Below are 26,201 nucleotides of genomic sequence, written 5' to 3' on the forward strand. Positions count from 1 at the left end.
TTCTGTTTAAGACACTGTCCACAATGGAGCTTCCTCTGCCGTTGATTTCAGCACTAAACTGGGAGGGAGGTGGTGGGCTCTCCCACACTGGATGCATTCAGGATGAAGCTGGAGAGCCACCTGTCAGGGATGCTTTGACTTAAGACTCCTGCACTGACCAGGGGGCTGGACTCGATGGCCTTGTAGGCCCCTTCCAACCCTACTATTCTATGATTCTAAGTGTAGGTGTGAAATATCCTAACAGTTCATAGCAAGCACCAGAAGTGCAAACTCTTAATAAACTTGCATTCTCCCAGTTAGTTCCCAATGGTGAGCAATTTCCTCACATAATAAGAGGCAATGATCTGTGAAAACAGATGAGGTGATAAATAATTGTGCAGTTTCCTACCTTCAGGTTAGTCGGACACATCTGTAATTATTCAGTGAGTTGTATTAATGGGTGAATTCAGCCTTTAAATAGGTTTCTTATAAGCCTAAGACCAAACTAACCATTCATTCCAGCAGTTAGGAATAAGAAAATGAATCCATCATGGCCAAAACATGACAATTTGAACCCTCGGGACAATTCTAGAAAGAAATTCAACTTTAAAGGAAGATAAAACCCTGGTACAGCCTTCATTACTGCCCCACTTCTAAAATTGTTTTTAGAATGGATTATTTAAATGCAATAGTATACCATTTCAGTGTGTATTTGTGGATAGTATCCTGACCACCAAAAGGCCCAGAGGGTGTTTTTGATGATGATGATGATTGCTGTTGTTGTTAGCATTTAATACTAAAAAAAAAGTCTATTATTGTAAAAATTATTACAAATGAGTATAACTGCCATGAAGGAGGCACTACTGGAGCAACTAGGGACGTTGTCTTATACAATTCTCCGTGGAAACTCACATCAGCAAACACTAAGCTCTACTTCACTCATTACATTTTTAGTGTGTGTGCTTAAAATGTTTGATGTGTACACCTATAAAAGGTATGAGTGCAATGAACATGTATTGTACAGGTATTGTAGATATCTGTATGATACATTGTAGAGCTGGAATTCGTAGGATATTGTAGAGTTGGAAAAAGGGCAGAAAAGGACAACTAAAATGATCAAGGGACTGGAGTAACTCCCCTGTGAGGAAAGGTTACAAAATCTGGGACTACTTAGCTTAGAGAAAAGGCAAGTGAGGGGAGACATGAGAGAGGTGTACAAAATTATGCATGGCCTGGAGAAAGTGGATGGGGAGACACCTCTCTCTCTCTCTCTCTCTCACTCTCTCTCATATAAAACTAGAATCTCTCATATAAAACTTCATTCCATGAAGCTAATTGGTGGGAGATTCAGGACACATAAAAGGAAGTACTTATTCACACAGCACATAGACTATGAAATTCACTTCCACAAGATGCAGTGATGGCAACCAATCTGAATGGCTTTAAAAGGGGATTAGACAAATTCATGTCTACTAGTCCTGATGGCTATATGGTACTTCTAGTATCAGAGGCAGTATGCCTACGTACACCAGTTGCTGGGGAACACAACCAGGAGGGTGCTACTGCACTCATGTCTTATTTCTGGGTTTCCTGTGGGCTGCTGGTTGACCACTGTGTGAACAGAATGCTGGACTAGATGGGCCTTTGGTCTAAGCAGGGCTCTTCTTATGTTCTTAGGTACACTCAACAGAGAGCCATGACTGCCTCCAGCTTCTTAATCAGTTACACTGAGTAGCAAACCCAGGTTTCCCTGTGCATAATATGTGCGAGATGGCCCTCAGATGTGTGAATGGGAAATAATATCAATCTAATGAACTCGTCCTCTAGTAATCTAAGACAACGAAACAATTCCTTCAGCCTCCTTGGGAACAATAAAGACAAGACCTCATACAGGGTTAAATAAAGGAGGCTCTGAAAAGAGAAGCTGAGCAGAAATAGTAAAAGTCATAAGGGGCCACGCCATGCATCAAAGCCCCTTGGGAACATACCCTTGGTTCATGAGCCAGGACACATTTTATGTGCACGCTTTCGAGATCTCCAGGTTGCTTCATCAGCCAAGATGATTAAAAACAACAACAACAACAACAGGTTATGGGGACAAGAACCGTAGGGCTCCAGGGCTGATCTGTAACCATCACATGACCTGCAAAGCCTAATTTGATGTTGGGGCAGTCACCATCGCTCAGCCTGACCTACCTCAAAGGGTTGCTGTGAGGATAAAAACACAGGGGAATGGGGGACCATGTCCTTGAGCCCCTTGGGGGAAAGGCAGGATATAAATGTTTGGACATTGGACATTGGATATAAAATGTCTTTTATAAATAAATGGGCCGATTAGATAGATAGATAGATAGATAGATAGATAGATAGATAGATAGATAGATAGATAGATTGATAGGCCATGTATATATATATTAATGGCCCAAAGTCAAGATCTGTGGCAGCTTACTGTGATCTCCTACTGTGCAGGAAAAGGCACTCTGTAGATGCTCAGATATGTTTATTTCTCTTTAGTACACTTCACAGAATCCAGGGTTGAGTGCTTAGGCTTCAAAGCTTTTACAGCCAAGCTGTGGTGAGCCCTGGCTCAGTTTAAGGCCAAGGGAGGAATAGGAGAGGAAGCGCCAGTGAAGGAGAACAGTTTAAAAGAAAAAAGAAAAGAAAAGCTCATTCTAGCTGGTGGAGTTTCCAAATAACTTTAAAAACAAAGGGTGATTGCATTAGTTCAGGTGCTTGCAATAGCCCGATAGAATGTTTAAAGACTTTGCCAAGGAAATTATGTCAGCAGCTCGGCGGCTGATATAAGATAGTTCCCTGGAGCTCACTCTCTTCGCAAGCAGCAATAACAGAGTTTTCAGCTCATCATCGGCAGGGCCCATTTCTTGCCTCTGCATTCTGCAGCCCTTTAATCATCAAGACACACCAGGTTTCATGTCCCCAGCAGGCTCCCTCCCCGCTTCTTTATGCATGGAAAACAAATAAACTCGGCTTGCTTTTTGTTGGGGAAACTAATGGGGAAAACAGTGTGAAGTCAGGTCTCCAATAAAAATGTGGACATGTCCAGAAAGCTCCAATTGAAGGGAATGTGCAGTGCTACGTCAGCACTTCCCATCTCTACAGTGGAGATACGAAGAGTGCTAGAGCCAATGCTGCCCCCCACCACCACCTGCACACACAACTGGCAGAGACCAATGGCTATTTGGACTGTGAGTCTGCCTAGCTGTCATCTCATGGGGGTTTTGCTGAGATTTTTCTCATGCTCCCAGTACAAGGTGGGCCTGAACATAAGATGGGCTGAATGCCCCCACCTCAGCGGTGAATTTGGGGAACTTCGTCCAAAATATGCCGCGCTTGGCCCTCATCTTACCAACGTCCAGCTCATGGTGGCATCAGCAGGATGGAAGTGCCACTAAGCATGAACACCATGTGTACATGTCTACTGGGGTGGTTAGTTCTGCAGAGGCGCCATCTTGTCTTGTTCACCATAACCCAGCCTTCCCCAACCTGGTGCCCTTCAGATGTTTTGGACTACAATTCCCAGTATTCCTGACAATTGGGCATGCTGGCTGGGGCTGATGGGAGTTAAAGTCAAAAACATCTGGAGGGTCCCAAGTTTGGGAAGACTGCTCTACGCAAAGGACAAGGGCCAAACTACACGCGACGTTATTCACATTTTTAAAACAATGTGCTTAAACCGGGCCGCTTTTATGTTATAAAGAAAAACCAGCCATGGGGCCCCAATCCAAAATATGCTCCCGATCTGGACTTGGGCTCCATATGGCAGGAAACCCCACCTTGGTGAGCAAAGAGCAGCCAAGGAAGGGGGCATTTCCAGCAGGTAGCTGTTACAGGGCCTTGCTCCAGACCAGAGATATGTTCCAGATCAAGATCCATGGCTGCTTTGTCTTCAAAATAAAAGTGCCCAGTTTAACCACAGTGTTTTCAAAGTGTTAATAATGGGAAGGATTCAACAGTGTCCATGCGCTAGTGCTGTTGGCATTGTGCTAGCAGAAACAAATGCTTGTACAACCTCAATAATTCTTGCTAGTGCAATGGCACTAGCAAGTGCTATCGATGTTATGCAAACGTTGGTTTCCGCTAGTGTGATGTCAATATAGCTTAGTGCACAGACACCAACATCACAGGTAGTTTGGCCCCAAGATGGACATAAGTAGGATAGACAGGCATGCCTACACATCTTTGAGACCTACACCAGTAAAGACAGTGCTGGTGAAGATCAATTAAGTGCAAAGGATGGAGTAGAACAACACGGGAATTGGACGCCTCTGACCAGAATCACCCCTGTCCTAGTTGCATGCTTGTAATAGCTTCCTGTTCTACCAGAGCACTCTTGGATCCCAGCCTCTATTCTTTCATAGATTCACAGAAACCTAGGAATCCACCATATTAATCAAACTCCTGAATCACAGGAATTCTTTTAAAATGGCCCACTCACAGTGCACTAAAATGTGTTCCCAACATCTCAAAGTGCTCTTAGGAATGTTTTCCCTGATAAATATTAAGAAACCCTGCCCCGGCTGAATTAGCTCCACCAATATTTCCGGGTGCTCATGGAGTTACTAGATTGCCACGACCCTTTCAGAATAACTGTTATATTACTAGTATGGTAGCTTTAGCATCCTATCTACAAATTGATTAATTGGTGCTTATATGCCCCTCCCCCATGGCATCTAGTGAAAGGCTTTATGAGCCACGATGGCATTACATTCAGAGTTGCCCTGCTCCGCATAAGTGGTAGCCAATTAAATTGAGTGGCGGGGGGGGAGGAACTCTGAGCAGAATGGCATCACATCATGCATCATCTTTCACTAGAGATGTAGGTCCATAGCAATCGTGCGTTCCTGCCCACCATGTAACGTCTACTTGGACTGGAGGTTGAAAGGAGGACAGTCAAACAGCAGGTCTTACACTCTGCAGAAAATTTATTGCAACCAAACTTAAACCTTCAAGAAAAAGTGTTTTGTTCTCGAAATAACCATGCCTCTGTTTTTTAAAAATCTATCAGGCAATCCTAGCAGCCCTCCTCCCTCCCAGAGACCATTCCAGCCAACTTCCCTCTAAATAGGAGAGGAAGAAGAATTGTCACCATCACCACCTCTTCAAATAGGACCTTTTTTCCTCCAAATTTAAATTCGCTCTCTCTCCTCCCTCCCTATCCCTTATTCCTTATGTGTCATGTCATAATTTTAATTGTATGCCTCAGGACAGGGACTGCCATGCTGCTTATATTTGGAAGCCTTTTTGGCCCAAAGGCGGGGTATAAATGCTGTAAACAAATAAATTAAATAAATAATAAATAGCAAAATAACAGGAATTAATACCTTCAGGGACAATTCACTCGAGCTGAGGTCTAAAATCCCTCCGTCTGAAAGGCGAGACCGGTACGGCCCTGCCAGAAAAGGAGCCTCTGCTTTCTGAAGTCGATCCTCCGCACTGCTTTCAGTTTGGGATGCCACCAGATGTAACCCATCCAATGGGCAGTGCCCATTCTCTTGTTCCACTCTGGGACTGCTTTTGCTGCCTTTGCTTTCCTTACCGCTGGAAGGGGTTCGGGTAATGACCCCAAACTTCCTAGTTCTTTTGCCATTTTGAGCTGTCTTCCCGCTGGGCTCGGAGGTAGGCCTGGCTTTGGGCTCGCTGCTGTTGCTGTTGTTGCCATTTGACGGAGGAAGAGGGGCCTTGCGCTTAATGCGACGCAACATGATCAGGTAGACAAAGCCGCCATTCCAGCACTGGTCAGCAAGGTAGCTGCAAGAAAAGAAAGAGATGTGTGGTTTAAAAAAACCTGCCATTGGGGACAGCTGGCATGGGAAATAAAAATCGGCCGGCACATGCAGAGTCCTGTGCTTATGTCAGAGCCCTGGAGCTCGGCAGCCTTGGTGGATTAGGTTGAAATTTCTGCATACTTCAAAGCACCTCCCATCTCTCTCTTACGCTCCACATGGAATCAACTCTTCAACGTCTGATTCCACGATTCTGCATTAGTTGCAGCAATGCAAAGAGCTATTTGTTTTCCTAAACTTGAAAAAATGATGAGAACCATGCAGTCCTGTCCTTTTGGAATGGGCAATCCTTCATGACAGTAAGGAAAAGGCAAATATTGCCCCAACGCTTTGCCTACTGGGACTTTCAGATGGCTAGCATAAGGGTGCAACGCTATGATGACACTGCCAGCTCTGCCCCTCCCAATTCCTCCTCAAGTATCCTGTGCAAAATTTAAAAAGCACAGGAGAAGGAGAGAGCAAAAACCAAAAACTGCTGTTGCAATGGGTATATGGATGGATTTTGCAATGGGTAATATGGATGGATTTTGCCTCCAGGGACCCTTAAACCTGATCTATAGCATCAGGACATCTATATTGTAATGTCCTAAGACACTGGCTGAGATGCTGTGATGTCATGGAATATTCACGAACATTCTAACTCCTCAGGGAATGAAACTGGCAGAATGTCAGGCATCATAGGGCTCAATCTAAAGGTCATGGGAGTCAGACACTAGTGCTTTACTTACTGCAGCCCCAGGACAGTTGGTTTGAATATAGTACAATTAAGCTAGTTTACCAATGGTTACGAGAATGAGCTGTAAATTCCTCATCCAAATCTCACATTCAGCCATGAACTCCTGGGTGGCTGTTGTTCTTTCAGTCTCATCCCCTTCAGCTATAACAGGGGTCCAGAGGGCCAAATTCCATTTGGAAAAGCTTTTGGGACCTGCATTCCAGTGGTGTGTGGGCTGAAGGCAAATGGGGGCAGGGTCAAAATACCAGCATATTTTAGCCTAAAGCTCTTACTGCCAGAAACTAACACTTAGGAGAGGTGTTTCAATCATTCAGAATGGTGGCGGCGGGAGAAGGGGATCCCGCAAAGGCCAGGAAACCACCAAAAGATTGGTGGGTGGGAGAAACGGGGTGGGCCAGAGGAAGGGGTGTGATCACCTGGGAACCCCACAGGGCAAATTGGGACCACTGGAGAGCCATATTCTGCACCCTTGATCTATTTGAGCTCTTAGGGAAAGCATTGTGGAAAACCTAAATATAATTTCTGAGAAGGGAACATATTTGAAATGTAGTGGACCCTAAGAGAAATGTAGATAGCCAGTTCTCATGACAGAATTTTGACTATCTGTTTGATCGAATCTGAAACTCGTGCAGCATTCTGAACTCTCTGCCTATGCGTAGACTCCACAGAAGGATCAAATCTGCACATTCCACACACTCGGCCTATAGTAATCCAGGACTTAAGAGTTCTGTGAATAAGTTTCAGGGACATGTCCATGCATGCAACTGATTTCTGTGAAAGATTTAAACATGTTAACACCAAGGAACAAATAAAAACCTGGAACAACAACGAGCAGGCCAGAAGCCATATTGCTTCAGGCCGTGAAGATCCTGACAGATCATAACAGGCAGAAGGAAAGCAAGTTGTTGAGAGAAAATGAGGTGTGGCCCTTCTGAAGGTGGCTCCGATGTCACCGGGGCAGTGAATCCACTCAGGGCTTCAGTCAGAACCAGCGTTCTGACTGAAACTTGGAGCGGATTCACTGCTCCACTGACATCGGAGCCACCAGCCTCCTCTACCAACATATATACAGTGCTAAAGCAATATGAATATCTGAAGTTGTGAGTTGCATTATACTGTGTCAGACCTTTGACTCACCTAGTCCAACCATCACTACCTACTCTGGTCTGGCTCTGGCTGCAGTTCTCAGAGGTCTTAAGGGTCTTTCCCAGCCCTGCACTTTGCAATCCTTTAACTGGAGGTGCCAGGGATGAAACCCCAGAACATTATGCATGGAAAGCATGTACTCTACATTGAGCTATGTCTCCTTCAAGAATATTGGGGTAGGGGGTTTGAAAGGTCCTCCTACCACTGACTAGATCATTCTGTCTGAGTACAAAGCACATAGGCTGAATCTTTCACTTTCTCCCATGCTCAGATTTTTAAAATCTCACATTCTTTCTCTCCTGGATATCAGGGCTGGCCCAAGACATTTTGCTGTCTGAGGCAGAGCAGCAAATGGTGCCCCTCACCCACTCAAGTCGAGGTGCACAGGATGCAAAGCCAGGCATGTTATTTGGGCACATGAGGCAGAAAATCCCACAAGCGCCTTTCCTCATCTCTAGCAGTAAAAATGCAACATTAACAAACTGAAAAATACAACAGTAACCATTTGCTGCCCTTTTAAATCGGCTGCCTGAGGTGGCTGCCTCACTTTGCCTCATGGTAGGGCTGGCCCTGCTGAATATGAAGAACATTGTGAATGTTGGCAAATTAAAAACAAACTGAAATGAAATTCCCACCCACTTGCACCAGCCCAATTCAATAGGTACAGGTACTCCTGGCATGGAGAGGGCCATGTTGTACCTGCATGCCATGTAACTGTTAAAGATGAGCAGCCGGCCAGAAAAAAAGAATGAGGCAACCCTCATTCAGCACTAACATGGCTGAATGCACAGGGATTGGAAACCATACTTTTAAGAGAGAAGCCTGGAGCTCTGGATCTGGATGGACAAATCTATCATTTTCAGGTTTCCCGCACTGGAATTTTTTAAAAGAAAAGCTCAAGTTATATTTCCCCAAATATGGAGAACTTTGTGAATTCTGGTAAATTCTTATGAAAACTAGACTGAAACGAAATTCTCATTAATCCCTAGCTCAGACAAACCCGCTCAAACATTAAAAATACACACGGGGAGGTTGTGAAGCCACGTGAGTGCCACTAAGGACACCCCGGTTACTATGCCTGCCTGCAATGCAGGAAAAGAGGCCCTACATGAATACCGACATGCACACGTAGAGCTCCTCCAGGGTCTCCTTTGCATGAAGGAGCTCTATGGGTGTACACTAGTACACACATGGGTCCCCTTCTCACGGACACTGAACATGCAGGTGGCAGGGGCGTGGCTGGTAGGCTTGGCAGTGGGGACATGGCTACCCTACACAGCCTCTTCACGTGTGCTTTCTCTGTCCAAGACTCCTCCCCCTTGTTGGACAACTGCTACCTCTGGCCCGACCTGCTATCTGACTGACTGACCGCACCACTTTCAGGTGCCCCCTCGTATCCCATGGGCTCCCCCTCATGGTCAGCCCAGGAGGCCAGAGTTTCATGCATCCTACCTCAGTGCAGAGATGGGGACTGAACACTGCAACATCGTGCAAAGAACGCCTGGATTCAATAAAGTCTCTGTTCTGTTCTGGCATCCAGAGAGCCAAACGGGACCCCAAACCCCACTTTTGGCAGCTTGTAAAGCGTTCAAAACCAGCCAAGCTTTCAATGAAGCTGGCCTCAGAGTATTCAGAGGGTTTTGTGTTTTATTTTCAATGTTTAGAATCTAAATACCTTAAGGATTTCAGTCCGAGTTATATTGGAATTTGCTACACGGCTCTAACTCTGTATATGTTCCTTACGTTATTAACTTGGAAGCCCCGGGGCTCTTGTGGAAAGCTATTTATTTTTCAGTGCCGCTTTCATATTTCAAGCTTTTTCAGGAAGAAGGGGGGGAAAAGAAATATTATATCGCTAACCAGTTTTCGGTTGAGCTGAGATATTGAAAACAGAAACGGCAATCGCTGTTGTATAACTGGAATGTTCACTGCAGTCGGTGAAGGGTGGATTCAACTGGATAAGGGTGGATTCAATTAAAATCCTTGATGTTAAGAAGCTGGTAACTGATTCCACTCAACCAACCAGTTCTCAGTACTTCTGAGTCACTATGATAAATCATTATACCATGGAGCCTAACATTTCTGCAGTTGGTCTCATTAACACAAAGCAATTAGTACCGTATTTCTTCAACAGTAGCGAGAAGGCTCCCTTGGGAAGTGAGGCACAGCAGCAGAGGGACTAACACTTTTGTGTGGCCCATAGGCAATGACAAGCCTTCTGAACCAGCCTTCTGCATCCCGGTGTCCACCAGCTGTGTTGGATATAACTCCCATCATGCCAAGTCAACACAGCCATTGCCCATGGGAGTTATAGTCCAACACATCTGGAGGGCACCACTGTCACAACCCCCAAAATGACATATCAGTGTGTAAATGTCTGCACAGGTTTCATGATGTAAAGTTGACACGGACTTCTCCTTTCAGAAAAACATGTAAGTCTCCCACAGATGTTCCGCTTTGTCAGTGTCATTCTTAAAATGTGGCACTCAGGACTGGACACAGTACTCCAGAGTTGGTCTGACCAGCACAGAATAGAGTGGAACTATCACTTCTTGTGATCTGGTCACTGTACTTCTGTACATGCAGCCTAAGATTGCATTAGCCTTTTTAGCAGCTGCATCACACTCCAGGCTCATGTTCTGCTTGTGATAAACTAACGCACCAATACCCTTTCATGTGTACTGCTGCCAAGCCAAGTCTCCATCATCCTGTACTTCTTTCTTTCTTTCTTTCTTTTGGTACCTAATTGCAGAACTTAACACCTATCTCTGTTGAATCTCACCTTGGTTTTGGCCCAGTGTTCCATCCCACTCTTGCCACTCCTGCTTCCTCTTCTCGGTAGTCATCCTTTAAGAGAGCAACCAACAGCACAGATCACCATCCCACCATGATGCTATCAGTAATGTCCCTTGTGTGGAATCCAAACAGAGCATACAGATGATGTGCTGTGACTACACCATCTTTGTTGTTGTTGTTGTTGTTGTTCAGTCGTTAAGTCGTGTCCGACTCTTTGTGACCCCATGGACCATAGCATGCCAGGCCTTCCTGTCCTCTGCTCTCTCCCGGAGCATGCTCAAGTTCATATTCATTGCATCGGTGATGCTATCTAGCCATCTCATCCTCTGCCATCCCCTTCTCCTTTTGCCTTCAGTCTTTCCCAGCATCAAGGTCTTTTCCAGTGACTTTTCTCTTCGCATTACGTCAGGTGGCCAATATGGAGCTTCAGCTTCAGTATCTGTCCTTCCAATGAGCACTCAGGGTTGATTTCCTTTTGGATGGACTGATTTGACCTCCTTGCAGTCCAGGGGACTCGTAAGAGTCTTCTCCAGCACCACAGTTCGAAGGCATCAATTCTTCGGCGCTCAGCCTTCCTTATACTCCAGCTCTCACAGCCACACGTTACTACTGGGAAAACCATAGCTTTGATTAGACGGACCTTTGTCGGCAAGGTGATATCTCTGCTTCTTACTATGCTGTCTAGGTTGGCCATAGCTTTCCTCCCAAGGACCAAGCGTCGTTTAATTTCATGGCTACAGTCACCATCTGCAGTGATCTTGGAGCCCAAGAAAATAAAATCTGTCACTGCTGCCATTTCTTCCCCTTCTATATGCCAGGAAGTGATGGGGCCAGATGCCATGATCTTAGTTTCTTGAATGTTGAGTTTCAAACCAGCTTTTGCACTCTCCTCTTTCACCCTCAACAAGAGGCTCTTTAGATCCTCTTCGCTTTCTGCCATTAGGGCGGTATTGTCTGTGTATCTGAGGTTGTTGATAATTCTCCCGGCAATCTTAATTCCGACCTGTGATTCAGCCAACCCAGCGTTTCTCATGATGTACTCTGCATATAAGTTAAATAAGCAGAGCAACAATATACAGCCTTGTCATACTCCTTTCACAATTTTGAACCAATAGCTTGTTCCATGTCTGGTTCTTACTGTTGATTCTTGACCCTCGTACAGGTTTCTCAGGAGACAGGTAAGGTGGTCTGGTACTCCCATCTCTTGAAGAATTTGCCACAGTTTGTTGTGATCCATACAATCAAAGGCTTTAGTGTAGTCAATGAAGCAGAAATAGACATTTTTCTGGAATTCTCTTGCTTTCTCCATGATCCAGCGAATGTTGGCGATTTGATCTCTAGTTCCTCTGCCTCTTCAAAACCCCACTTATGCTTCCGGTAGTTCTCGGTTCACATACCGCTGAAGCCTAGCTTGTAGGATTTTGAGCATAACCTTGCTGGCATGTGAAATGAGCGCAACTGTACGGTAGTTTGAACACTCTTTGACGTTGCCCTTCTTTGGAATTGGAATGTAAACTGACCTTTTCCAGTCTTGTGACTACACCATCTACTTTACTCTAAAGTTATCCTCCATCCCACTATTAATAGGTACATTATATCTATTATATTCCCCTTCATGGATCACTGCCTTGTTGTGGCAAAGGGGCTTGCATAACTCAGTGAAGCCATAAGCTATGCTGTGCAGGGCCACCCAAGACAGACAGGTGATGGTGGAGAGTTCTGACAAAATGTGGTCCACTGGAGAAGGAAATGGCAACCCACTCCAGTATTCTTGCCAAGAAAAACCCATGGAACGTATCACAAGGCTAAAAGAGATGACGCCGGAAGAGGAGCCCCTCAGGTCAGAAGGTGTCCAATATACTACTGGGGAAGAGCAGAGGGAATTTCCAAGTAGCGCCAGAAAGAGTGAAGCGGCTGGGCCAAAGCCAAAAGGACACTCAGCTGTGGATGTGTCTGGTGGTGAAAAGAAAGTCCGAAGCAGTAAAGAACAATATTGTTTAGGAACCTGGAATGTAAGATCAATGAATCAAGGTAAGCTGGAGGTGGTCAAACATGAGATGGCAAGATTGAACATCGACATCTTGGGAATCAGCGAACTAAAATGGACAAGCAAGGGCGAATTTAATTCAGGTGACCATCATATCTACTACTGCGGAAGAAATGGAGTAGCACTCATAGTCAACAAAAGGGTGGGAAAAGCAGTACTGGGGTACAATCTCAAAAATGACAGAATGATCTCAGTACAAATCCAAGGCAAACCATTCAACATCACAGTAATTCAAGTCTATGCCCCAACCACTGAGGCCGAAGAAGCTGAGGTTGATCGGTTCTAGGAAGACCTACAACACCTTCTAGAACTAACACCAAAAAAAGATGTCCTCTTCATCATAGGGGATTGGAATGCTAAAGTAGGAAGTCAAGAAATAAGCAGGATAACAAGCAAGCATGGCCTTGGTGTACAAAACGAAGCAGGACAAAGGCTAATTGAGTTTTGCCAAGAGAACATGCTGATCATAACAAACACTCTTTTCCAAGAGCACAAGAGGCGACCCTACACATGGACATCACCAGATGGTCAATATTGAAATCAGATTGATTATGCACTTTGCAGCCAAAGATGGAGAAGCTCCATACAGTCAGTAAAAACAAGACCTGGAGCTGACTGTGGCTCAGATCATGAGGTTCTTGTTGCAAAATTTCGGCTTAAATTGAAGAACGTAGGGAAAACTACTAAACCATTCAGGTATGACCTAAATCATATCCCTTATGAATATACAGTGGAGGTAAGGAATAGATTTAAGGGAATAGACCGGATAGACAGAGTGCTTGAGGAACTATGGACGGAGGTCTGTAACATTGTTCAGGAGGCAGCAACGAAATCCATCCCAAAGAAAAAGAAATGCAAGAAAGCAAAGTGGCTGTCTGATGAGGCTTTACAAGTAGCTGAGGAAAGAAGGGAAGTGAAAAGCAAGGGAGAAAGGGGAAGATATATCCAACTGAATACAGAGTTCCAGAGAATAGCAAGGAGAGACAAGAAGGCCTTCTAAAATGAACAATGCAAAGAAATCGAGGAAAACAATAGAATGGGAAAGACTAGAGATCTCTTCAAGAAAATCGGAGATATCAAGGGAATGCTTTGTGCAAAGATGGGCATGATAAAGGACAAAGAAGGCAGGGACCTAACAGATGCAGATGAGATTAAGAGGCGGAAAGAAGACACAGAAGAACTCTACAGGAAAGATCTGAATGTCCCTGATAGCCATGATAGTGCGGTCACTGAACTTGAGCCGGACATCCTCGAGAGTGAAGTCAAGTGGGCCTTAGGAAGCATTACTAACAACAAAGCTAGGGGAGATGACAGTATTCGAGCTGAGCTATTTAAGTTTTTAAAAGATTATGCTGTTAAAGTGCTGCAATCAATATGTCAACAAATGTGGAACACTCAGCAGTGGCCACAAGACTGGAAAAGGTCAGTTTACATTCCAATTCCAAAGAAGGGCAATGCCAAAGAGTGTTCGAACTCTTTGCACCCTTCCCCTGGCTCCATCCCCTTTCTCCAACTGCCAATTATTTGGTGGTTTACCAGTTTTTGCACAGGTTTTATTAATGTTCTAAAAGGCTGAATTGCCTCTCTCATGGTTTAGTTACTAAGAGCTTTAAGCTAAAATATGCTGGTATTTTTGGAATATTGGCCCCACCTGTATTGCTTTTAGTCCTGCCACTTTTGCCTTCGGCCCTGCCTGCCCACCACTGGGATGCAGCCCCAGACAGCTTCTCTAAAATTGAATTTGGCCCTTTGGGCTGAAAGAGGTTCAACACCCCTGCCCTAGATAATTGGCTTGAAGCTTTGAATGGTATTCTGTTTTCTTCCATGTCCACCCATGCATATCTCCAAATCACATAAGATGTCACACTGCAGAGTTTATATCCCACACACTGTGAGCTATAGGGAGAAAACATGAGCATATTTGAGGCTCTGCCACCCAGAACATTTCTGTACTGTGGTATCCTAAGAGAGCTATGTAAGCCATCTAATTCATGATGCAAGATGAAGCAACTGGCCTGGAATAGTGTGGAGCTCATGAGAGCCATGTATGGAGCTGACGGGAAGCACAAATTAAAAGTGATATTCAGACTCTGCATTTACTGAGCTATGCTACATGGAAAGAGGGAGAGCAGGACCCTGATCTCAGTTCCAAAAACAGCACTGCCCATCTCCCTGAAGTTATCCTGATATGCATCCATCATCATCCATCAGCTGAAGTTATGTTCCAATGATTTCATTGTCAACAGAGTGGTTAAATAAGAAAAATTCTAGGGCAGGCTTTCCCAACCTAGGGTCCCCAGATTTTGCTGGCCAACAACCCCCATCAGCCCAAACAGTGGCCATGCTGGATGGGGATGGTTGAAACTGTAGTCCAACAAAAGGGATAGTGAAGAGCTCCAGAAGCATCTCTCCAAACTGGGAGAATGGGCATCTAAATGGCAAATGCAGTTCAACGAAAGCAAGTGTAAAGTGATGCACGTTGGGGCAATAAATCCTAACTTCAAGTATAACCTGATGAGATCTGAGCTAGCAGTGACTGACCAAGAAAAAGATCTTGTGATTGTGGTGGACAGCTCGATGAAAATGTCAACCCAGTGTGTGGCTGCTGTAAAAAAAAAAAAAGGGGGGGGACAAACTCCATGTTAGGCATAATTAGCAATGGAATTGAGAATAAAACTGCCAAGATCGAACTGCACCATACAAATCTATGGTGCAAACACACTTGGAATACTGTGTACAGTTCTAGTCAGCACACCTAAAAAAAGATATTGCAGAGCTGGAAAAAGTGCAGAAAAGGGCAACTACAATGATCAAGGGGCTGGAACATCTCCCCTATGAGAGAACGTTGCAAGAACTGGGATTGTTTAGCCTGGAAAAAAGGAGGGTAAGGGGAGACATGACAGAGGTCTACAAAATGATGCATGATGTGGAGAATGTGGGTAGGGAGACATCTCTCTCTCTCTCTCTCTCAAAATTCTAGAACCCAGGGCCATCCTATGAAGCTGATTGGTGGGAGATTCAGGACAGATCAAACGAAGGACTTCTTCACACAGCACATAGTTAAACTATGGCATTCACTACCACAGGATGTAGGGATGGACACTAATTTGGATGACTTTAAAAGGGGGTTAGACAAATTCCTGGAAGAAAAAGCTATAATGGCTACTAGCCTTGATGGCTATGTGCTACCTCCAGTACCAGAGGCAGGAGTCTATGTACACTAGTTGCTGGGGAACATGGGTGGGAGGATGCTCTTGCCCTCATGTCCTGCTTGTGAGTTAATGGTTGACAGCTGGTTGGCCACTGTGTGAACAGAATGCTGGACCAGATGGACACTTGGTCTGATCCAGCAGGGCTCTTCTTATGTTCTTATGTTCACCTGGGGATGGCAGGTTGGGAACTGTTCTGTAGTTCAGACCTCAGTCAGACACTGATTAGATTTATAAAGCATACCAAGGTCATGAACTCCACAGTCAAGCAAAAGACCAAGCTAACACAGGTAACAGCTGTTCACACTGTTCTGCTCATCTGAAATCATTCAGCACAGGAAGGCAGCCTTACAAAGGATGACCCCTGACTCCTTGCTTGGAAGGGATGTGCAAATCAGCAAAATCAAGTTTGCTGAAGTTCTCAGAGTTCCATCTCAAAGCTTGTTCCAACTTGAGTCTGTATCAGATTGTGAGCTTTGTTTTGCTTCTTTTCACATGGAAATCCATGCATATATCTGTGTGTATTTTTCCAAACGGTCGCATCAGTTGTGTGCATCCTTGAAATGTATGCATTCTTTTCCCATTGATCAAATCTTATTGGTGTGCATTTTTCAAAGGGACTCATTTTCATGCACATTTTTCAAATGTCGAATGCATTTTTCTGGGCCTGCGAATCACACTGCAAGCTCAGAAATGCATGAACTTCAACCACAGAAGTCCAAGTCCATGTTCAGTCTGGAAGGTACGAAATGGGGAAATCCTGATCAAAAACGAACTGAAATTAATTTCTCATACATCCTCCGTCACACTCCTTGGCATCTCCGCCACAGGTGTCAGTTGCGTGGTAAGGTGGTTTGGTTTATTTATGAGGACATCTGTCTCTTACCCCTGGCACAACAGTTAACATAAGACCTCTGAATATCAGCCCCTTAAAAAGAAGATGTCATCAGACAAACCGGAGCAAATTTAGAAGGCAAAAAAGTTATATTAAGCTCCCATTTGGGGGCATGTGCCACAGCATTAACATCAATCAAGTAGATCAGTCAAGCCCCCGCATAACTGCACAGAAATGATTTGCCACTGTTACACATCTCTCAGCTGTACCCATTTAATTGAAAGTATTCAGGCAGTTTTCAAATAGTAATTTTAGTTGTCAGGTACCTAAGTGGTTTAATTAGTCGTTTAATGCAATACATTCCTGACTTCTCTTTCAGTTGCAAAAGGCTTGAAACAAGATAAAGATATGATAAATGCGACTGCACCACATTCTACTTACAGTTGCTTTCCCTCAACCTGGCAAAAAAAAACCCCACCCAGATATGTTGGACTGCAATCCCCATAATTCCCAGCAAGCATGGCCAATGGCTATGCTTGCTGAGAATTATGGGAATTGCAGTCCAGAACATCTTGTGGGGGTGGGGGAGGCTGAAATGCACATCTACTCTGCAAACCTAAACCAGTTTTTTTATCTGTGGGGGTGACCAGCCAGATGGGCGATTAATAGATTTAATAATAAATAAAATAAATAATATCTGAAAGTTACTTGCTCCTGCAGTGGATCCTTGGGAAATTTAGCTCCAAGATTTCACTGAGAATGAATCTGTTCAAGACTGCTAGCCCACTCAGAGAATTACAATTCCCACATCTTGACATGTTCTCGACAAATTTTTTAAAGGTGCTCAAAGGGCCGAATTCCATTTCGGGGGAGCTCTCAGGGGCCACATACAAAACCATGCTACGGCCGCCGCCATTTGTGTTCCTTAGTTTGGGTCGTATTAGTCTATGTAAATATTTATGCAGACTAAGACAGCGCCGTCTTAGTCTATGTAAATATTTACATAGACTAATATGGCCCAAACTAAAGAACGCAAATGGCGGCGGCTGTAGCCGCCGCCATTTGCGTACGCCTTTTTTTTTTTTTACCCACTCGTTTTAGGCTACGTAAGTTTTTACGTAGCCTAAAAAGTCTGGGTAAAAAAAAAAGCGTACGCAAATGGCAGCGGCCAGAGCCGCTGCCATTTGCGTATGCCTTTGTGTGTGTTTTTTACCCAGATGTTTTAGGCTACGTAAAAACTTACGTAGCCTATCACGTCTCTGTAAAAAAAAACAACTGCAAATGGTGGCGGCGGCAGCCGGTCGGAAGACCAGCCGCCGCCGAAGCCGCCGCCGGACCGCCGCCGCCCAGAAGGTCCTCCCCAGGTAAGTCTCGTCCCGGGGGGGATCTGCGGGTGGCGGGGGGGGTGGCAGGCCGTTCCACCACAGATTTCGGGGGGCCGAATGCACTGGCATTTGGCCTCACCGTGATCCGTGGCAGAATTCTCTGCCTTCCCTTATGCCACATCCCTGAGTCTGCAACAATCAAATCCCTCACACAGTCCTGTGGCACCTCCAAGACTAGCTACTGTATTGTGCCATCAGCTTCACAGACTAGACAGAGCACATTTCATCAGGCACATGAGGAAGTGGGTTCTAATCCATGAAATTTATTTGTTTGTTTATTTGTTTATTTCTATACCGCCCAATAGCTGAAGCTCTCTGAAAGCTTAGGCCTCAATAAAAATAAAAATAAAAATAAAAATGTAAGTTCTGAAGGTGTCACAGAACACTTTGTTGTTTTGCTAGAACTGAGTAATGCAGCTAACCCTCTGGAACCAAATACACCAGTTGCCAAATAACTACCATTAACAGCCTTTTTTTTCTCCCAACATACAATTTTCTTTAACTTTTAGAGAAGACCAGTGGAGAATAGCAGGCATAGACGTGGGGCCAATCTACATGGAAATGATTTCAGAAGCTTTTTCAGGTTATATCTAGATTTCCATGAAATTGCTTTGGTCCGTCAGGGGCACACGAAGCAAGAAAAATGGAGTATACGCTACCAAAAAACACATTTTCACAGATCACACAGCACTTGAAACCTCCATACTTTGGGGTTGGGTGAGTGGAGTTGAACTGAACGTTATATACCCTGTAGATGCTGCCTAGCAAATGAGAGAGGCTTGTTCAACCATCCCTGTCCATGTTGCCCTGCTCAAGGAAGTTTACTGGAAGTGCTGAATTACATCCCCGTAGTTTACCCCACACTTCTCCCCTTGCATCCACCATTGGAACACAGTGGGCTTACTTCTGAGTAAGCACAGATTACATTAGGGCTGTAAGGCTGCAGTCCTATACACACACACCCTTTGACTAAGAAGTAAGCCCTCATTGAACTCAATGGCACTTACTTCAGAGTAGACACATCTAATTGTGGGTAAGGCTGCACTTTTATCCACAGAAACGGAACCCCATTTGTACTTGAGGGCTATGCTCTCCCAAAGAACTGCGCATGCAGTCTCTTCTGAAGGAAAGAATTTCTTTTCCATTTTTAAAATCCCCTTCCCCTCTGGTTTAAAGCCCTGCTCCCCGCACCCTTAGTCAAAGAAAGGCTGGAGAACGAGTTTCTACCCCAGTACAACTTGCTTGTTCTCCACCACTCCCCATCCCCATGTCAGTGAGCGCTGCTCCCACCAGCTTCCACTGAGTTACTTCACAAGAGAGTTACTTCACAACAGCGCTGTTTCAAAGCAACAGGCTTGATGCTTTCTCTCTAATCCCCTGCCCCACTCCCACTGACAGTGAATATTTAAAGAGAAAGCAACTGCAAGACAACATTTCAACAGCTTAAGAATCTGTGTTGGGAAGTCGGAACTGCATAGGGATGTCAGAGAATTTCGCCACGAATCTTGGGGAGGCCGAATGCCAGCGCATTCGGCCCCCCGAAATCGGTGGCGAAATGGTCTGCCATCCCTCCCCCCGGAACGGGACTTACCTTGGGTGAATCTCCCTGGCGGCAGCGGCTCCGGCGGCGGTGCAGCAGCGGCATGGCAGTGGCGGCCGGTCTTCTGACCGGCTGCCGCCGCCGCCATTTCCAAGTTTAAAAAAAAAAAAACGTGATAGGCTACATAAAGATTTACGTAGCCTATCACGGCTAGATTTTTTAAAAATATCGTGATAGGCTACGTAAATGTTTACGTAGCCTATCACGGCTGAGTAAAAAACAAAAAACAAAACTGCGCTTACGCAAATGGCAGCGCCCATGGGCGCCGCCATTTGCGTACGTGCAGTTTTTTGTTTTTGTTTTTTAACTCAGCCGTGATAGGCTACATAAACATTTACGTAGCCTATCACGGCTGACTGCAGGGATGCAAACGGCGGCAGCTATGGCCGCCACCATTTGCAGACCCGGCTGGCCAGGATTTGCGGCGGGAGGAACAGGGCGCCTCCCCCCTGGCCAGAATTTTGGGGGGAGGGACGGGGCGCCTCCCCCCCCGGCCAGAATTTCGGGGGGGAGGGACGGGACGCCTCCCCCCCCAGCCAGAATTTTGGGGGGAGGGACGGAGCGCCTCCTCCCCACCGTGAGTCAAATTTCGTAAAAGGTAAGTGACTTTCGTACATCCCTAGCAACTGCATGAAGATATTCCAAGAGAAGGAGCAGCAAGCACAAAACATGTTTTATTAATTAAAAGAAAAGTGACAGGGCATTTGGAGTTAGAATTCTACAACCTGACTGATGTTTGCAGCAAGTTGCAACATCTTTGCTAGGTGATTTCTATTTATCTATTAGGAATTATTCACACATTATTAGGAATTATTCACAATTATTCACATTATTAGGAACGTTCACACACAGCGCAGTTTCTTGGATGTCCAAGTACTACTGTCCAAAGGCTTGAAAATCACAAAGTTTCACTATATTTGCTTTGTGCATTTCAGAATCATAGGCAAACAGGGAATGAATGAAATAATACAACTGACAACATACTTCATGTTCAACCAAATACAGTGGCAACATATGGAAGTGATCCCAGGAATCACTGAAGCCAAAAGGTAGCACTGAACTGGGAAAACCTTTTAATTATAACTACCTGTGAATCCCTAAGATAAACACAGGACAAGAGAGTTACTTCAAAAAAGTGCTGTTTCAAGCACTCCCCCTCCCCACTCCTGCCGGCAGTGAATATTTAAAGCAGCAGCGACTTTCCCCTCCGCCAAGCAGCCCACACCGAGGGCAGTTCAGGTCATAGTCTCCCAAACCACAGTGAAGCTGCCCCAGCAGGAAAACCCAACAGAAAAGCAGTTTTTTGAAGAACCAGGGAATATGAAGAACTATATTCTTCCATTATGTGTGTGTGTGTGTGGAATTTCCCTCAATCCAGCTGTTCCCTGGAATCCCCCGTCCCCATTCACCCAAGGGTCTTCTGAGATAACTAACAGGAGGTTTGATCATGAGCTGGACGTGGAAATACAAAGCTGAGTGGAGAGGAGAACCAACTCTGTGCATGTCTACTCAGAAGTAAGCCTTACTGAGTTCAATACCACTTACTCCTACACATGTCAGTACCCCACTTGCCCCCAGCTCAGCTTCAGGAATATATGAATTTTTGTATGTACTTTGGGGAGCACTCTGACTGGAAAACTCTGTTGCAAAATTCGGAGAAGGAATTCAGTTTACATATTGGTTCAGAAGTGCACGGGTAGGCATTCACATTAAAATTTGATCCAAATACATTTCTCCCTCATCTTTAGCAGCAATACAACAGGCTCAGCACACAGAAGTAATGCTCAAGGCCAGCACAGGCTGACTTCAAAAAAAAAAAAAAGGCTGCCACAGGCCGGGACATCAATTCAAGCACAGAGGCCAATGTAAGCAGGCAGATTAAAGTGTGCTTTCATAGTCCTGGCAGCAATACAAGTTGGCAGTAGCCCGTGTTATCATCCAAAACATCTAGTTCTGCCCTGAAAAAGCCCCAAGGTAAGAATACTATCGACTGAAAAATGCTGGACAAATCACTAAAAATAGCCACCCTTTTATATCAGATTGCTTGCAAGCATTGAAATTTGAAGTGAGTTGCAAAGAAAAGGTGAGGATGCCCATTCTATCACTTCAAAGTGCTGTCAGAGGACAGAAACAATAGAAGGATAAACAATAACAAATCAGAAGGTACCATGGTTAAGCATCAGGCTATCTCACTTCTCCCACGCAGGCAGAGCGCTAATTGATCCTTGTCACTGGCAGTAAATCTAAATACCTACCTCACCAGAGCCCCTTTTGGATTTCTAAATTGGTACTGAGTGATGTTTACTTATAATGACATTTCAGCAATTAACTCAATCTGTCAATTTCTGTTTCGCAGGGCTTGCAAGAACTCAGCAAGCAGGCAACACCTGTTTTGAAAGATAATATGCACATGCTCTAAAAGACAAATCAGTAGCTAATACTTTAGCCACTGCAATAATTACTTTTAATGAATGAGTCATGCTACAGAGCAGCACACAAACCCCGTTCCTGTTTAGCCATGCAGACAGACACCTTCCAACTTCTATAAGAAGGGCATTAACATTCGTTTCCAAAACCGAAACCCTAATCAGTCTTTGTTAGAGCACACCAGAGCCTTTTTCAAGTGCTCGCTTCCAAGGGCCTTCAGGAGCCTGCAGGAGCAGCTCCACCCCTTGATGATGATACACATGCCAGCTATCGGCCAATGCACAATTGACTGAGGCTGAAGGAAGCATCTAATCATGCACAGGGTTTCCAGCATGGGGACAGGGACTCTTGCCAGTCAAGATTCCCGTGTTGGAAACCCTATGCATGATGAAATTTGCCCCTTCAAACTCAGCGCGCTCAAGAGCTTTGCAAGCATGTCAATAAGAACACAAGTAGAGCCTCACTGGATGAGACCAAGGTCCACCGAGTCCACCATTCTGTTCACACAGTGGCCAACCAGCTGCCCACGGGAAACCCACAAGCAGCACATGAGTGCAATGGCGCCCTCCTGCCCAAGTTGCTCAGCAACTGGTGTATGAAGGCATATTGCCTCTGATACTGGCGGTAGCATATAGCCATCATATAGACTAGTAGCCATGCAGCAAATAGACCAGTAGCCATGGATAGCCTTCTCCAGGAATTTGTCCAATCCCCTTTTAAATCCATCCAAATTGGTGGCCATCACTACATCTTGTGGAAGTGAATTCCATAGTTTAACTATGTGCTGTGTGAAGAAGTTCTTCGTTTGATCTGTCCTGAATCTCCCACCAATCAGCTTCATGGGATGACCCCAGGTTCTAGTACTGTGAGGGAGAAAAATGTCTTCCTATCCACATTCTCCACACCATGCACAATTCTGTACACTTCTATCATGCCTCCCTGTACTCCCCCTTTTTCCAAGCTAAACAGTCCCAGATGTTGTAACCTTTCCTCACAGGGGAGTTGCTCCAGCCCCTTGATCATTTTAGTTGCCCTTTTCTGTATTTTTTCCAGCTCTACAATATCCTTTTTGAGGTGGGGGGATCGGAACTGTACACATTATTCGAAATGTGGTCGCATTATAGATCTATTTATGGTATTGGCAGTTTTATTTTCAGTTTCTTTTCTAATTATTTCTAACATACAATTTGCCTTCAGCAGCTGCACACTGGGTCAACATTTTCATCGAGCTGTCCACCACAACCCCAAGATTTCTTTCTTGGTCAGTCACCACTAGCTCAGATCCTATCAGCATATACGTGAATTTGGGATTTTTTGCCCCAATGTGCATTACACTTGCGAACATTGAACCGCATTTGCCATTTTGATGCCCAGTTTGGAGAGATCCTTTTAGAGCTCTTTGCAAGTCCCTTTTTGTTTTAACCACCCTAAAAAATTACCCATTTTATAGGTAGAGTATACCACTTACATTTAACTTTCTAAATATTTCTATTGTTTTCCTTTACCTATGTCGTAAAGTAGTAAAAAAATTAAATGCTAAAACCTGAAGTTAATATTAACTTGGTAGGCTGGTTGTGCCCTTTAAAATAGCTAGGTAGGTTGGACCCCTCAGGCCCCGCTTAAATGCCACCCCAGGATAACTCCATCAAAGAGAGGTGTATCATTGGCTATTAGCCACAATAACTAAACCAATGCCCCATGTCCAAAGAAAGTAGTATATCACTGAATCCCTGATTCTGGAGTCAGAATATAGATGGGGTAGCTTTCCAGAGGCAACTGGCTGGCTAGCCTCTGTTGGAAAGACAAAACTAGACTAGAAAGACCATTGGTCTATTCCAGCAAGGCAGTTCCTATGTCCAGTTTTGATAGCCATAACAACTAGTGATGCCACTGAGTTTCTTCATTACCTGGTTTGAAATGTGCATTTGCCTAGCTTGTAATGCTCGGTTGCAATATGAACCGAACATTATCTCCTCCCTTCTCAGAAGAAGCCAGATGCCTCTGGGAAGCAAACAAGGAGGTCATTAAGCCTTACCCTGTCATTTGTCTCTAGCACCTTGAGTATACTGCCACTATATATGGAGGCTATTGTTGTTATCTCCCCCTTTTAAAAGACTGGACGATGTGGACACCAGGTTTCAAAAGGTGGCGGAGTGCCCAATGTGCAAGACAGAAAAGCTTCCTTGAGAGGCCTGGATCCTATATGGCAAATTAGCATCACCACCGTATTTGTTGAACCATAAACCAGTTGGCTGGAATGGTCCCATTTCCAAATTAATGGCAAGGAATATTCAGAATAAGCATTTTAATTTGTTGCAGACTGATCCACAACTTATCAGTCTTACTTACTAGAATGTCCAGGGAGGGAAACAGCCAGAACAGCCAGATACTGAGTTAAAAAAGGATGATTGCTTAGATGAAGTTTACACTGCCATGGAGTTGCACAGGCAAACTATACTGCAAGTGGGTTATCAGTAGTTTAGACAACTGACAAGATAAAGGTAGATCTGGAGTTCATCACTGCAGTGGCTTCTATCATTGGAGTAAACTTGACCTCTTTTTTTGTTCTATCTTAGATTATACGTGCAAATCTGCTCCTTTTGCAATATAAAGTAGGAGAATACGGATGCTGTATTCAGTCAATATAAGTGGATTGTGTTTCATGTCAGCAGTAGGATTTCCTGATTTCCACGGTAATTTCTTCTTGCACAAATATTTACGTACCTTAGACTTTGGCTTTCATGGCCCAATCAATCGAGGATTTTCTTAATTAACTCTGCCAGACCAAAGTGAGAACAGCTTTTATGGAACAGGCATTTGCCCTTAAGAGGAAACCACCATCTTATTTCCACCATAGCAACATCAAACAGCCCACAGAAACATTTTCTGTTTCTTTAATTTTTGTTTGGATTTGATCAAGCTCCTTATCCCATTACTAGTCCCACAGAGCAATTCAAGCCCATATTTCCTTCCATTTCCTCTTCGCTAGTTTTGTAAACAATGTTTCTGTAGGTTGCTGTTGTTGGTATAATTCATATGAAGAGAAGAATGAGTCAGTTGTTCAGCAATTTAAATAATATGCCAACATTTATTGGATAAGTGAAGCTGAACTACCTTTACAGGATAGGACAAGAGCCAATGGAGGTAGTACCTTCATTTCTGACTTGCTCAACCATGCACTTTGATACTGACTGGGAGAAGTTCTACCCAGAATAATCCAATACATTACACTGCTTCCGTCCATATTCCAGAGAACCACGATCCATGTTTTATCCATCCTTTAACTAAACTAGAAGCAAACTAAGGGAACAATTACACCATAGTTAAGCACAATTTAAGGCTTTAAAGCTGGGGTGTGTGTTGAAACCGTTCCAGCTTGAGGGCCAAATTCAATTTTGGAGAAGCTCGGGGGGGGGGGCAAAGGCAAAGCAGGTGGGCCCCCAAATACCAGCATATTGTAACTTAAAGTTCTTACTGCCAGTAACTAAGGGGATCTCTACACCTCAAGTTTATTGCGCATTCATGGTTGCTCACTCATTGAATTGTGCGGGTCCATTACATGACATCATCGTTGTCCAGTCATTATTCCACTATTTCCTCCCACCTATCCTGTGTTTTCCTCAAACGGAAAAAATGGGGTATTTTTCCCAATATGCGCAAATGGAGCACCATGTCCTCCCCATGTATTTCTCCCCTAGCATGAATGAAGTGCTGAGTGTGGTTGTTGGGGCGTGGTCATGATGTCGAAGGTGGTGGCGAAGGTCTGATGGGCGTTCAGCCTTCCTGCTCCTGTGCCATTTTGGCTCCTCGCCATTTTCAGCCTGCCTGTTCAAAACAGAGCAGCAGAGCAGCAGAATGGCAGAGCGGCAGCGAGGGGGGGCGGCAGAGCAGAGGAGCAGCAGAGGGGCTGAGCGGCAGGGACTGGCCAACAGCATGGAAGAGGGAGGTGGGGCCCAGGGAGATCAGTGGGGGGGCTGTCCACGTATCAGTCCCCATCCACCAGTAATGTGCAAGGGGAGGGAAAGGGGCAATAACCTGGGAGTAAGTATCACCAAACCTGGAGCGTGTCTAATGCCTCTTTGCGGAAACATAACGCTATGGGAATGGCCATCTACAGAAAAGAAAGCGCATGTAAAGCGAATCAGTTGTGAACCTGCATTTAAAACCGAAGCGGAAAGCCCCATTTTAAATGCAGCATTTTAGGCTTGTGTAGAAATGCCCTTCCCCTTCATGGATC

The 26,201-nt window shown here is 44.7% G+C and overlaps 1 protein-coding gene across 3 annotated transcripts in view; it reads right to left on the reverse strand.

The window, feature by feature from the left end:
- Positions 1–26,201, reverse strand: part of PDZD2 (PDZ domain containing 2) — a 226,564-nt gene that overhangs the window by 87,683 nt on the left and 112,680 nt on the right. For all 3 annotated transcript variants that reach the window (XM_084832043.1, XM_084832042.1, XM_084832044.1), the window contains exon 2: positions 5,322–5,748. In XM_084832043.1, coding sequence (XP_084688169.1) covers positions 5,322–5,748 — 427 coding nt within the window. The remainder of the gene's footprint in view (positions 1–5,321; positions 5,749–26,201) is intronic.

This window comes from Heloderma suspectum, chromosome 2, assembly GCF_057233095.1.
Source record: "Heloderma suspectum isolate Gila_16-S chromosome 2, 16-S_ref, whole genome shotgun sequence".
NCBI lineage: Eukaryota > Metazoa > Chordata > Lepidosauria > Squamata > Helodermatidae > Heloderma > Heloderma suspectum.